The 12,089-nt window shown below is 45.0% G+C and overlaps 6 protein-coding genes across 6 annotated transcripts; 2 read left to right on the top strand and 4 right to left on the bottom strand.

Annotated features, from left to right (window-relative positions):
* Positions 1–1,261: 1,261 nt before the first annotated feature.
* BDW74DRAFT_158684 (serine--tRNA ligase SES1) lies at positions 1,262–3,411 on the bottom strand. Its single transcript, XM_073725349.1, has 7 exons — positions 3,197–3,411; positions 3,079–3,149; positions 2,853–3,014; positions 2,388–2,809; positions 2,245–2,335; positions 1,827–2,195; positions 1,262–1,773 (listed from the first exon to the last, which is right to left on the bottom strand). Exons 1-7 carry the CDS (start codon positions 3,327–3,329, stop codon positions 1,597–1,599), a joined length of 1,425 nt encoding a protein of 474 aa, XP_073581199.1. The 5' UTR covers positions 3,330–3,411; the 3' UTR covers positions 1,262–1,596.
* A 292-nt stretch (positions 3,412–3,703) lies between these two features.
* Positions 3,704–5,044, bottom strand: rhbA (Rheb family small GTPase rhbA). The gene is made up of 4 exons (XM_073725348.1): positions 4,505–5,044; positions 4,309–4,448; positions 4,108–4,236; positions 3,704–4,058 (listed from the first exon to the last, which is right to left on the bottom strand). The coding sequence occupies exons 1-4, from the start codon at positions 4,557–4,559 to the stop codon at positions 3,819–3,821; spliced, it is 564 nt and encodes a 187-aa protein (XP_073581198.1). The 5' UTR covers positions 4,560–5,044; the 3' UTR covers positions 3,704–3,818.
* BDW74DRAFT_158674 (WAPL family protein) lies at positions 5,045–7,853 on the bottom strand. The gene is made up of 3 exons (XM_073725347.1): positions 7,668–7,853; positions 7,155–7,609; positions 5,045–7,102 (listed from the first exon to the last, which is right to left on the bottom strand). Exons 2-3 carry the CDS (start codon positions 7,345–7,347, stop codon positions 5,343–5,345), a joined length of 1,953 nt encoding a protein of 650 aa, XP_073581197.1. The 5' UTR covers positions 7,348–7,609; positions 7,668–7,853; the 3' UTR covers positions 5,045–5,342.
* BDW74DRAFT_158670 (uracil phosphoribosyltransferase) lies at positions 7,839–9,670 on the top strand. The gene is made up of 4 exons (XM_073725346.1): positions 7,839–8,232; positions 8,289–8,647; positions 8,702–8,873; positions 8,930–9,670. Exons 1-4 carry the CDS (start codon positions 8,075–8,077, stop codon positions 8,979–8,981), a joined length of 741 nt encoding a protein of 246 aa, XP_073581195.1. The 5' UTR covers positions 7,839–8,074; the 3' UTR covers positions 8,982–9,670.
* On the bottom strand, positions 9,112–9,596 carry BDW74DRAFT_180962 (transcription elongation factor 1 family protein; the record flags this gene model as incomplete). The annotated part of the gene is made up of 3 exons (XM_073729868.1): positions 9,112–9,272; positions 9,328–9,474; positions 9,587–9,596. The coding sequence occupies 3 exons, from the start codon at positions 9,594–9,596 to the stop codon at positions 9,112–9,114; spliced, it is 318 nt and encodes a 105-aa protein (XP_073581196.1).
* Positions 9,671–10,478: 808 nt separating the features above from the next.
* Positions 10,479–12,028, top strand: rps1 (40S ribosomal protein eS1). The gene is made up of 5 exons (XM_073725345.1): positions 10,479–10,616; positions 10,687–10,771; positions 10,823–10,848; positions 10,914–11,415; positions 11,473–12,028. The coding sequence occupies exons 1-5, from the start codon at positions 10,603–10,605 to the stop codon at positions 11,614–11,616; spliced, it is 771 nt and encodes a 256-aa protein (XP_073581194.1). The 5' UTR covers positions 10,479–10,602; the 3' UTR covers positions 11,617–12,028.
* The last annotated feature ends 61 nt before the right edge of the window (positions 12,029–12,089 follow it).

Raw genomic sequence — 12,089 nt, 5'->3', positions numbered from 1 at the left:
TGCTACTTAAAGGATTTTTAGGAATAAAAAAACCTAAAAAAGGGGGATTATTAAAAAATATGGCTAGCATGGATTATTATTAGCTAATAAATTTACCTTATTAATATAATATAACAGGCTGTTATATTAGGAACTAGAGCCATAAATTATCTATATTAATTATAATAATATAGCAGTATTAATATAATAATTTCTTAGTTATTATATTAATTAAAGTAAAGTAATATAATAGGTTTAACTAGATATACTTATTAAAATAAAATAATGTAATTAATTTATTTAGTATTATATATTTAAAGAACTATTTTTATAATATTAAATAGTTTTAATTATTATTTATTATTTTTAAAAACTTAGCTATCCTACCTTTTAATTTTTATTTAGTTTTCTATATAAGCTCTTTAACCTTAAGGCTTATATCTTCTACTCTTGCGCAAAGAGTATCCTTAAATGCCACTGGTTTAAGACAGATTGGCAGGCTTTATCTAACAGTCTTTTAAAGATAATAATAAGGCATGGTAAAAGAGCAAAGAAATAAAGAATTATATGGATTTAAAATGTAAAATTAAAAAATAAGAATATAAGAATTAGGGAGAATACAAAAAAGAAAAAAAAATAAAAAAATAAATTTTTATTTTTATTTTTTTATGTTTAGCTACCTATATAAAGCTAATTATAATATAATAACCTTGTTATAACTTTATAAATTATTACCTAAACAGTAGTTATTCTTAACATTTTTATAATTAATAAGCTTCTAAGGCAGAATATATTAAAAACCAGGTAAATAAGCTTTTTAAAATAACTAAGCAAGACCTTATCTTAATAAAATAATAATAAAATAATTAAGCTATAACCCTTATAGTACTTACTAATACTGTGCCTAAACTCTAACTTAGGGCCATAGAAATAACACTAAATTATTATAAAATAATTATATTTAAAAAGCATAAAGTTATTTGAAGATCAAATTAATCTTAATTAAAAAAAGGCCAAGTTATTATACTTATAGGTGCTAAGAAATAATAAAATAAAAAATTTAAATAATATAAAATATCGCGCACTTATTACCTTATTATATACTAATAATATTACTGCTAAATTAAAGGTATATTTAAAGCTAACACCCACCAAAAATAAATAAGGTAAGAGTTAGTCTTTATTTATATAAAACCTTAAGAATATACACCTATATGCCTTTATATTAATTCCATTTGAGCTAGTACTTTGTTTTATACCTTATTATCTACCCCAAGGCTTTGACAGTTTTCCCTTGATATGTTTAATATTATGATTTATATGCTTTTTATGATTTTTTTATAACTAATATTTTTTAATATTAAGTATTCTTTACCCCGCTTTACTTCGCGAGCTTTTAATATACTTTTTTATCGGCTCCCACGAACTTAGTTAACAATCCCAATAATCACACTTTCGACTTTCAAATAGCATATAGGTGTGTCATCTCTTTTTCCTGTTCATGATTCAAGCTTGATCGAATTGAAATCTAGTGTCTCCTTGATGGCGCAAAGAATGCTAAGAACTTGTTTCATAGGTGGACATCTATCTCAGCTGACATGTACACATCGGCCACACTCATAGTTGCATGTCCTGTAACTTTTTAGATGCTTCATCTGCACCACTCACGGGTTTGGCGGTAGGCTTAGATCGAGCTTTGGTCGAAGTGCTGTCTTTAGGAAGCTCTTTAGTGTATGGCAGAAACTCCGGCGCACCCGGAATATATTTCCTTAGGGGCTCAGGAACAACGAAACCCTATCTGCTGTCAGCGTACGTCATAACAAGCACGGGAAGTACGTCGCCCTTACATCGTCTTTCTGGTAATTCTCAAGGATGCAACACAGAGTCCTCTCCGTGGCACACAACGTAGCGTTCAGTGCATGAACATAGGACTTCTTAGAGTCAGTGGTCTTCTTCGGTCCATATCGAATCCCCAGAGCTCGGGATTGATAATCAGTGCAATTGGAACACGAAACTAGCTCCTTGTATTCCTGTTGGAAGGGAAACCACGCCTCGAGGTCATATTTCTTGGCCGCGGCATTGTTTAGAGCGCCAGAAACAATGGAAACGATCTGGTAGGGAAGTCCCAAGGACTTGTAAAACTCCTCCGAGGTTGCAATCATTTCGTCAAAAGCCTTCCAGGAATCCTCGGGTTTGGTGATGACGAATTGTTCAATCTGTTATTAGGTGAGCTTCAGCTACTATGCAGCCGCAAGTGAATCTGACCTTCTCAAACTGGTGGACACGAAAGATTCCCCAAGCATCCTTTCCATGAGCGCCGGCTTCCTTGCGGTAGCAGGTGCTGTATCCAGCATATCTGTGACCTTGATTAGTATCCAGAGTTTCGCCGCTGCTACCGGCTTTCTTACCTGATCGGAAGATCCTTGTCCTGGAGCCATTCACTATCATGTAATGCGGACAAGGGCTGCTCCGAAGTGGCAATCAAGTACTTGTCAGTAGTCTTGTCCTCGCTCTCCGTGACCTTGTAAAGTTCCTCGTCAAATTGTTCGAGTTGAGCAGTCTTTGCCATCATTTCTTTAAGCATGAAATGAGGTGGCTGGTTTGGGGTGTATCCACGTAACCATAAAAACTCCAACCCGTAATTCACAAGCGCAAGGTTCAAGAAAAGCCCGTAGCCAGTCAAGCAGTATCCACGATGGCCAACAACCTTGACACCACGTTCTGGGTCATAGCCATCGAGTCGGGTGAGAACCTCGTGATGCGAAAGGCAATTGGGCTTGGTCGCGACGAAGTCATCTGGAGACCATGTTCTGACAACAGCATTGTCATCCTATATCGTCAATATCATTCGCAGAAAGTTTGGGCATACTAACCTCGTTGTTGCTGACGGGAACTGACTCATGGACGTAGTTGCCGATTGTCCGAATCTTTTTATCCCTAAGATCCTCCTTCTGCACAGCTAGACCCTCGGCCTCTTTCCGCTGGCTCTCGAGTGCTGCTTTCTCCTCTAGGAGGCTGCTCGCATCTTCCTTGTTCTATACCATACTTCAGCAATCGCCCAAGGCGTCTCAGGAAAGGAGCTCAAAGGCACAGTCATACCTTCTTCTTTTTACCAATCTCCTTGAGGAGGGCATTGAGCTTGGAGTTGATTTGAGAAACCTCATACCGCGCTAAGTGAGTGAGCATTTAGTGTCGTACATTGCAGGAATATACTGACCCCTGCGAGCTTCCTCATACAAGGAAACGACCTCATCAACAGCGGCTTCAGGGGCGGATCTCTTCCTTTGGCTTTCCTTGATCTTATTCGGGTTTCCACCGCGGTCAGTGATAAAGTCGGCAAGGTCGAGCATTTTCTGATTATTCTTGTTCACTGAGAACCTGCGCAGAGGGTATCGGTCAAGTAGTCAAACCCGTCGAAGTGCCGTTGACGGTTGTTTGACCTAGCGGGGTGAGGGGCACAGAATTTGGTAACATTTCTCCGAATATCCGATACCGTATCTATACCTACGGCACTCGTACCCCACTGTATCTGCAACTGGGCAGCGTTAGTATGGCTAGAAATTCCTGCCTTACGCAACCACATACAATCCAGAGAACGAGCATTCGGTCGCGACTCGCAAGACGAATCATTTTCTACCAAACAAATTGGCAGGTCACATGCAACTTCACCCGTGAGGCTTCGTCTCCATCCACGGCCTAGGTATTTATTGGCAAGGAAAACTTCAAAAAAAAAAAAACAGCGTGTCATGATATTACTTCTTGAACCCGGGATAGATTAGTATAACAACACAGGAAACGCCGCGACTGATTCGCAAACAGGACATATTTGAACCTGACCATTACATCAGAGTGCACTTATTACCCCCAGTTGGTTGCGATGGGTTCTGGGATCTTTCAATTTCCCCTATCATCAACTCGAAAGCCTTTGCGACGTTATAATCAAGACGAGCGCTGGCTTCTGTAAACGCACAGCGGAACTCTTCCGCTAGTTGCCGACCTTCGTCTAGGGACACTTGGCGTTGCTCAGGTTTGAGGTCACTCTTATTTCCCACCACGACGAGAGGAACATAATCCGCCCCCTGTCGCACTTAGTTCTAATACAAGGTAAAATCAACGCGGCACACTTACCAAATGATTCAATATCTTGTCTCTAATAACCCTTACCATATCGAAAGACTGTCGGGATGCCACGGAGTAAGCGATTATGTATCCGTGGATTCCGATAAAGTGTTTGGAGTTCAATATGCTGTATTCATCCTATTTGAATTAGTAGGTTCTCACGAAGTAGAAAAAAGAGGGAGAAACAAAAGAAACAAGTTTGGCCCTCACTTGTCCAGCTGTATCAACTATCTCTGTTGCATAATCTTGGCCGTTGTATTTGATTATTCGACTAAAGGTGTTCTCAATGGTCGGGTAATAGCTCTCCACAAAATGATGTTCAACAAACCGAACCGTAAGTGAAGATTTACCTTTTGAGGTTGTCAGCTCGTAGTGCTCGCGAGGTCTTGGTCATGCAGACACCTACCCACGGAGCGACTGCCGACGATAGCTATTTTTCGTTGCTTTGGCGCACTGGGCATCTTTGCTGCCCTCGAGGAGTGATAATGATATCGGAAGAAACCAGGACGAGATACCTGGCGGATACTTGGTTCCTGGGAGAATGCTAATCGTTATGACTTAATCCAGTCTAGTGAAGTAACCAATTCAACCCTTGGAAGGTCAGCGCTGATGATGGATGACTCAGTAAAGTGGCAAACTCCCAAAGAGCTCAGAGCTGACAAGCAAGTTGCATCCGGGCGCAAACACATCAAACGAGCTGGCCGCGAAAGCAGGCCTCCACCACGGCGCAGGACCTGGTATGAGCCTATTTTCACAGAGCGTTTTGAGGCTGGTATCATCTAGGGGGACTGTAATGTGGTAAATTCATGCGCTTAGGTCCAAGTCGCTTCCACCGTCATCCCGCAAGTGTTTGACTGTCCAGAAGGACAGTAAGCCAGAGTCTAGAGAACTAAATCACTGGGGTTTAGTGATATACTTTGAAATAGGGTTAAAATTTTTTGATTTATTCCCGTTCGTGATACATCTCTTCTACTTGCTATTTCGCATCAACAAGTTCTTCCAGCTGACGTATTTGACTGATGAGATGTTCCATTCGATCCGTGAGTCTGACTTCCCCCTGTTCCCATATCTCCAAAACTCGAGTATCTTTCTCAACCTCTCTATGGTATTGCAGGAACTTCTCGGCAGTTGTTATAACCAATGCCAGTGTGCCTCCAGCTAGGTCGTCCTTGACCAGGACACGGGCTCGCTTATCAAGGCAAACCGTAAGCAACAGGATGGACAAATACCCTGCCACGACATTTCTATGCATTTCGGGTACGGAGTGTGCCTATCCCGGTCAATGCTGGTCGAAGGTTAAAGTGAAAACTTACCTGATCCATAGCGCTTACGCTACCAATGAACTGTCTGAGGAGTTGTTGCAAGAATGAAGACGTACGGCCGTCAGATTGTACAAGTATATCTTTTGACTGCTTGGTATCTTGTGACAAGTTGATAAGAGTGCCCAGCGCCAAGATGACCTTGTTCAAGTTGTTCACCCCTGCCTCATCACTAGGATTGTTGAATCCGATAACGACCTTCGCGAGCCCAGAAACGAGCCCATGGGATGCAAAGCTCTCGCAGACTGAGGGATCTTTGTTAGTGAGATTCAGTATTACCCGAATGTATGACAATGAAGTAGCATCACTATGGTCGCCATTATTCAGACATAGGAGATGATGAAGTTGAGAAAGGCGCTCAAAAGACCGGCAATGGTCGTGGTCAAAAGACCCAGATATTACCGAGTAGTTTTCGAGGATTGAAAATATCAGGTGCAGGAGGGGAGTTCGATTCATAGATGGCGGACTCGTTATCAAATCCACAAGCTTGTTCAATAGATATGTGGGAATCAGGCGAATGACGTGGCCGCTTTCTCGGAGAACTATCAGAGACGATTTAGTGCACTCGAGTATCAGTAATCGAGGTGACAGGCATGTTGGCGATGCACTAATGGTAGAGAGCAGATGAGACCGGATGCTTCTGATAGAAACTTGTGCAGTCTTAAAGAGGCCAACGGATGGTTCTCGCGCTAAAATGTGAAGGTCATCCTCCACGTCCAAAAGTCGGGGCGCCAGTTCGACAACCTGCTCCCACGAAGCTTCTAAAAAAGGGCGAGAAAAACGACCACCACTTATAATCAGCCTGTAGGCACTAAGCGCAAGCGAGGCGGACACTATGTCCGGGCTGTGTGGCATGCAATTGACCAGTCGCTCGTCAAAGGCGTGTTCAGAGAAACGATGGACGAACTCAGTATCCAGTAGTTTGCTGCACAATTCCGCAAGGCCGCAGCACTTTTCCGACGCCGTGTTATGCGGATCTTCAATGTCTTCAAAAAGCGAATCAACGGCTTCTCGAAAACGAGCGTTGTCGCCAGCTCGCCGAAGCTCGTGGATACTCCGAACAGGTTTGCTATCTGTCGTATCTTCTTCAGAATGTGCACCGCCCTTATCGACTAAAGGACCGGCAAGGTGGTCTTTGCCAGCCACGCCGACTGGATCATTCAAGAAAGAGCGCTGTCGCGAATATGTGACTGCTGGAGATCGCAACGTAGGGACGGGCTGAAAATCTCCTTCGCGAACCCCCAATCCCCGACGTGCTGGGGGCATGTGCGTTTTGGAAGCGGCAAGATTAGAAGCTATGCTACCCGCGTGACTTTCATCTGCGGCACATAAAGAGTCGATCAAGCGTCTCCGCGTGTAGGTCGTGTCATCCTTGCGTTGGAGCCCAAAATTCCTTGCCCTCGTCTGCTCTGCTTGCTGTAGATGATGAGTTGACGGCCTCGCAGCATCCGAGCTTGAACTGTTAATAGCGTCGCTGTTGTTTAAACGGTTGTCACACTGCGAGGTATCTGAACGGACATCGTCGGTGTCGTGCAAAGCGATATCTTGTAAATTACTATTCGCAGGCGCCTGCGAGTCTACCTGAATCGGTGAATAATCAAGAAGTGTTCCTTCATCTATTAGCTTTCTTCGTTTCCGTTGCATAACGCCGCTTTCGTTTCCCCGTTGACTTGAGGGAGCATTGGCTGGGTTTGATTCATGAGTAATTCATGACGCATAATGGGGTTACGCACTCACAACTCTTCGCCGGGATCTTCGACTCAGACTGTCCGATGGACGACTTGGGTGGGATAACAGATGCTGTATATGCATTATTGGGCGAGGTACGTGACGACAACCTTGTCATCCTCTCTGAACCTGGCACACAGGGATCGGGCCGGTTCCGATGCAGTTTACCATATGTAATCGGCCGCTTTCTATTTTCCGACATCCTGATAGCAACCTCGATGATGAGATCTGCATAGATGGCGCTGGGTTGTGTTACCCAATACCAGCGTTATTGATAGGACACTACCTAGGGATGTCAATCGTTCATCATCATTGGCTGACTAAGATCCTTTTCTGAAGACCAGAGACACCACAAACAGATGGGGGATATTCTTTAAGTAGGCTTCGAACCACGGCTCCGCTGTTGGTGTGGGCGTATCCTCTTATTCTGAGTATAATCTCTTGCTCGGTGACTCAGCAAGGCCCTGAATTTGTGATGGATGTTAGTTAGAGGAGAAGATGCCCCTGAAAAGACTAAATCACCCTTCTCTCTAGGTGCTCCGAACTGTCACAGTGATAGTAGCACTGATCATATGCTCCGTGGTGTGTATCTACTCCTCACACCGTAGAACAGTCAATTGGTAAATGATGAGGAAGATCACGGCGAGCTCTGTAGATATGAAGTAGAAGCCCTAGACCAGATAGGATGGCGCGAACACCTGACGTTTGATAGATCATAGAACTGTATTCCAAAATTTCCCTTGACCAGAGCTAGTCAATTTGATGCGAGGTTCATTATGTAAACTGGCCAATCGTACGGCACGGCAGCCATTCAACTCCACTCTTCTAGCAGCTCACGTCTGCACATTTGTCTGATAATCACAAATAACTACTCACCCTCAGCTTTCATGTTGTGAGTTTCCGACACCTAGACTTGACATTCTGCCAACATGAGTGAATCGGCGGAACCTATTCCCTCGCCAGCCCAAGGGGTTGGCCCGGTCTATCGATCAGACAAGGAAAAACCCACGGCAACGGTATCGAAAAGCATATCATATGAAAATGTCCATGTGCTCCCCCAAACTCCCCAACTGATAGCGCTTTTAACGTATGTTGAAATTCAGAAGAAGAAGAAAGTTTGAGCCGCTGCTGACAGGCTTCTAGCATGATTAGAGATCAAAACACTGGCCGCGCTGATTTTATCTTCTATTCGAATCGGATAATCCGCCTCTTGGTAGAAGAAGGTCTCAATCATCTTCCAGTAGTTGAACATTCTGTCACGACTCCTGTGGGCCGCCCATACCTCGGAGTCAAGTTTGAGGGTAAGATCTGCGGCGTTTCAATCATGCGAGCAGGGGAGGCTATGGAGCAAGGATTGAGAGATTGTTGTCGGTCCGTGCGAATAGGCAAGATTCTTATTCAACGAGATGAAGAAACATGCATGCCCAAACTTTTTTATGAAAAGCTGCCTGCCGATATATTCAATCGATGGGTCCTGCTCCTCGACCCGATGTTTGCCACAGGTAGGCGCAATAATAACTTGCTCAACGCAACATAGATAAACTAAAATGCCCTAGGAGGATCCGCGACACTCGCGGTTGAGATTCTCAAGGCCAAGGGCGTGCCTGAGGAACGCATACTTTTCCTGAACCTCATCGCAAGCCCATCGGGTGTCACTGATTTCGCTCAACGCTTTCCCAAACTTAGGGTTGTGACTGCTTTTATTGACCAGGGCCTAGATGAAAAGAAGTAAAAACTCCCTCGACCACTGCAGAAGATCTTCCCAATGCTGAGACGTTTCATAGGTACATAATTCCAGGCCTCGGAGACTTTGGTGACCGCTACTATACTTTATAGTACCATAGTAGCAAACATGCTTATCTTGATCGCGGTTGAAACATCGACCTTATCAAAGGCGCAATACGTGAGGCAGGAATTTACGAAGCTTTCGCATTGTAGATTGTTTGTCTCGTCCGCATTAACCTTCTTAATCGTCCACGAATTGACCGTCAACGCGGCCTGGGGAGTAGGTTCGTTGATTCAAGCGCGCGGCGAAAGCATCCTCTTCGTATTTATGGGCGGTATCTTTGGCAACCGCGTCGCACGCATCGACCCAGTCTGAGTAGACGTCGACGGCAGCGGAGAGATCTGCACAGGAAAACATTAGCATAAGCTAAAGCATAATAGAGAAATCTCCGCCTACAGTTGATGCCAGTTTGGAACCGTTGTCCGCACACCTTGCAGGACAAATTTCCCAATCCTAGCTTCTTGTCCAGCTTCACTACAATGGAATTCTCGTGGTTGCAGAAGAGGCATGCAAACGTGCTCGGAAGAGGCTCTTTCTGCTCCGCTAGATTAGTTTCAGTCCAACCAAGAAGTAGCATCGGAGGCGAGCTTATGTTACCTTTCTGGGCTGCTGGGGTTGACGGCTTGACTTCTTACGTTTACCCTGTGATTCTTACCATTAGACATAACGCCCCAATATCATTGATTGCAGTGACGTGGGGACGAAAGGGATATAATACCATTTTCAAGATACGATGGTAGGATCTGGTAGATTGAAAAGTTGATCAGCGTGCCTTGAAGAAGCTCGGACTCGATAGTCGAGAGGGCTTTCAATGGGGCGATGCAAATAACGCAAACTTTAGGCTGCCTAGCGACTCTAGGCTTTAGCAGTTCAGATATAGTAGTACGGAATCCCGACTCCGACGTATGAGGTGTGGACATATGAACTTCCAAATTTGCAAGGGCGGAGCCTCGGCCCCACTACTTTAACTACGTAGGCGCTCCAGGAGTACTAGTAGTCCAGGTTGCATGTACTCTACACTGGGACCGTACTATGAGTATAGAGTGCTCTTTACTTCGAGAGTTCAGCACTTAGTGTTGAGTCCATGCTTATGGTACACGAGAGGAATTTTTTATGTTACTATGTAGATAGGCCAATCAATCCCCTTTGCTGAGGATATTCAAGTAATCGCACTGTACGGGTACGGCTGCATAGATACGAGCAGGTTCATTGATTCTGCCGAAGTGCTAGAGACATGCGCCAGGCGGTAAAGAGGACTGACCGGGTAGGATCATCAATCTGACACAGTGAAAAGCTTCGGAGGCTATATACAACCGCTTCAGAAAAGATTGCATTATTGTAGAGAATTAGGCGGTAGCGGATCTAGTCCAGACTTTAGCACTACTACCAGAACTTCGAAGGGGCGACCGATTTGGTGGAGCCAGTGCCACGTGACTCTCTTTCTCATGGTCCAATCAGACAATCCCAGTATTGTGGGTAGCTTATTACATAAGAGAACTATAGGGCCAAGGTCTCGCTTAACGGAACTTTTCTGTGGGATTCGAATCACCACTTCTTGTCCGTCGAAACCGCGGCAAGCAGCACGAATCGACCCGACCACTTCCACCAAATTGCGCGGTGTGATTTACTCGTCTGTCTTCGACAACTGAAGGATAGGCCCGAGTCGCAATTATGGCTGTTGGAAAGTACGACATTTCGAAACCCGCATTGCGATACCGTGCGATTCATTTCAGACCGTTGCTAATGGGCGGTTAGGAACAAGCGCTTGTCGAAGGGCAAGAAGGGTATTAAGAAGAGGACTGTTGACCCCTTCACCAGGAAGGATGAGTACTCCGTGAAGGTAGGCGACATGCACCTAAGCGGCCCCGCCACCTTGCTGATCCATTGATAGGCGCCCTCCACCTTCGCGCACCGAGAGTGAGTTAGATACCGGCTTATTGCCAGAGGAGTGACGAAAGGTGGACTGACTGAAACTTGTGAAGCGTTGGCAAGACCCTCGTCAACCGCACCAGCGGTCTCAAGAACGCCAACGATTCGCTCAAGGGCCGTATTTTCGAAGTTTCTCTTGCGGATCTCCAGGGCGACGAGGACCATGCATTCCGCAAGGTCAAGCTCCGTGTCGACGAAATCCAAGGAAAGAACTGTCTCACCAACTTCCACGGTCTGGATTTCACCACCGACAAACTGCGATCTCTTGTGCGCAAGTGGCAGTCGCTGATCGAGGCCAACGTGACCGTCAAGACAACCGATGATTACCTCCTGCGCCTTTTTGCTATCGCTTTCACTAAGCGACGTCCCAACCAGATTAAGAAGACCACATACGCTCGTTCTTCTCAGATCCGCGCCATTCGCAAGAAGATGACCGAGATTATGCAGCGGGAGGCTTCCAGCTGCTCTCTTGCTCAGCTCACGTCGAAGCTTATCCCCGAAGTTATTGGCCGCGAAATCGAGAAGGCTACTCAGGGAATCTACCCCCTCCAGCATGTGGGTGCTTGCCTGAAAGCTCTGGATGATGCTTGCGTAAACTAATTAAATCTGTAGGTCCATATCCGCAAGGTCAAGCTCCTCAAGTCGCCTAAGTTCGATCTCGGTGCCCTGCTCAACCTGCACGGTGAGTCAACGACCGACGACAAGGGCCAGAAGGTGGAGAGAGAGTTCAAGGAGCAGGTTCTGGAGAGCGTTTAAGTTACGAAAAAAACACCATATGGACGCTTTGCTGTGGTTCTTAATCGGATACAGCCAAGGGCACCTGTCCAGTTTGTCGCGCGGTGGAAAGTCAAAATCGGAATAGTGCTGTAACCGCCAATGATACTCTTTCAAGTTCGCATCTTTACTGTTCCGACTTTCACAACGTTCTAGTAACGGTGTTGTTGCTCTATTCCAAGCATTGCTCTTTTAATACTCAGGAGCTCGATGAACATAATGGACTCAATACATATTATAAGCAAGATGTGGCTAGAGGATGTTCGGATAAAATACTGATATCGCCGCGCGGGCATCGACTCGCAGAAATACTGGATCCTAATTGACCCCAGTGTGTTGATCCATCATCCGTTATATCTACTCTCCATTAAAGCATAAGATGGGCCTATTATCCGCCCCCACAAAACCATTGATTTCCATGTCTTTGGACTCAGCATGGGGTCAATTGGATTCAA

This window comes from Aspergillus multicolor (genome assembly GCF_047715735.1).
Source record: "Aspergillus multicolor strain CBS 133.54 unplaced genomic scaffold BDW74scaffold_24, whole genome shotgun sequence".
NCBI classification, from domain to species: Eukaryota; Fungi; Ascomycota; class Eurotiomycetes; order Eurotiales; family Aspergillaceae; genus Aspergillus; species Aspergillus multicolor.
This window is presented reverse-complemented; position numbering and strand designations above follow the sequence as displayed.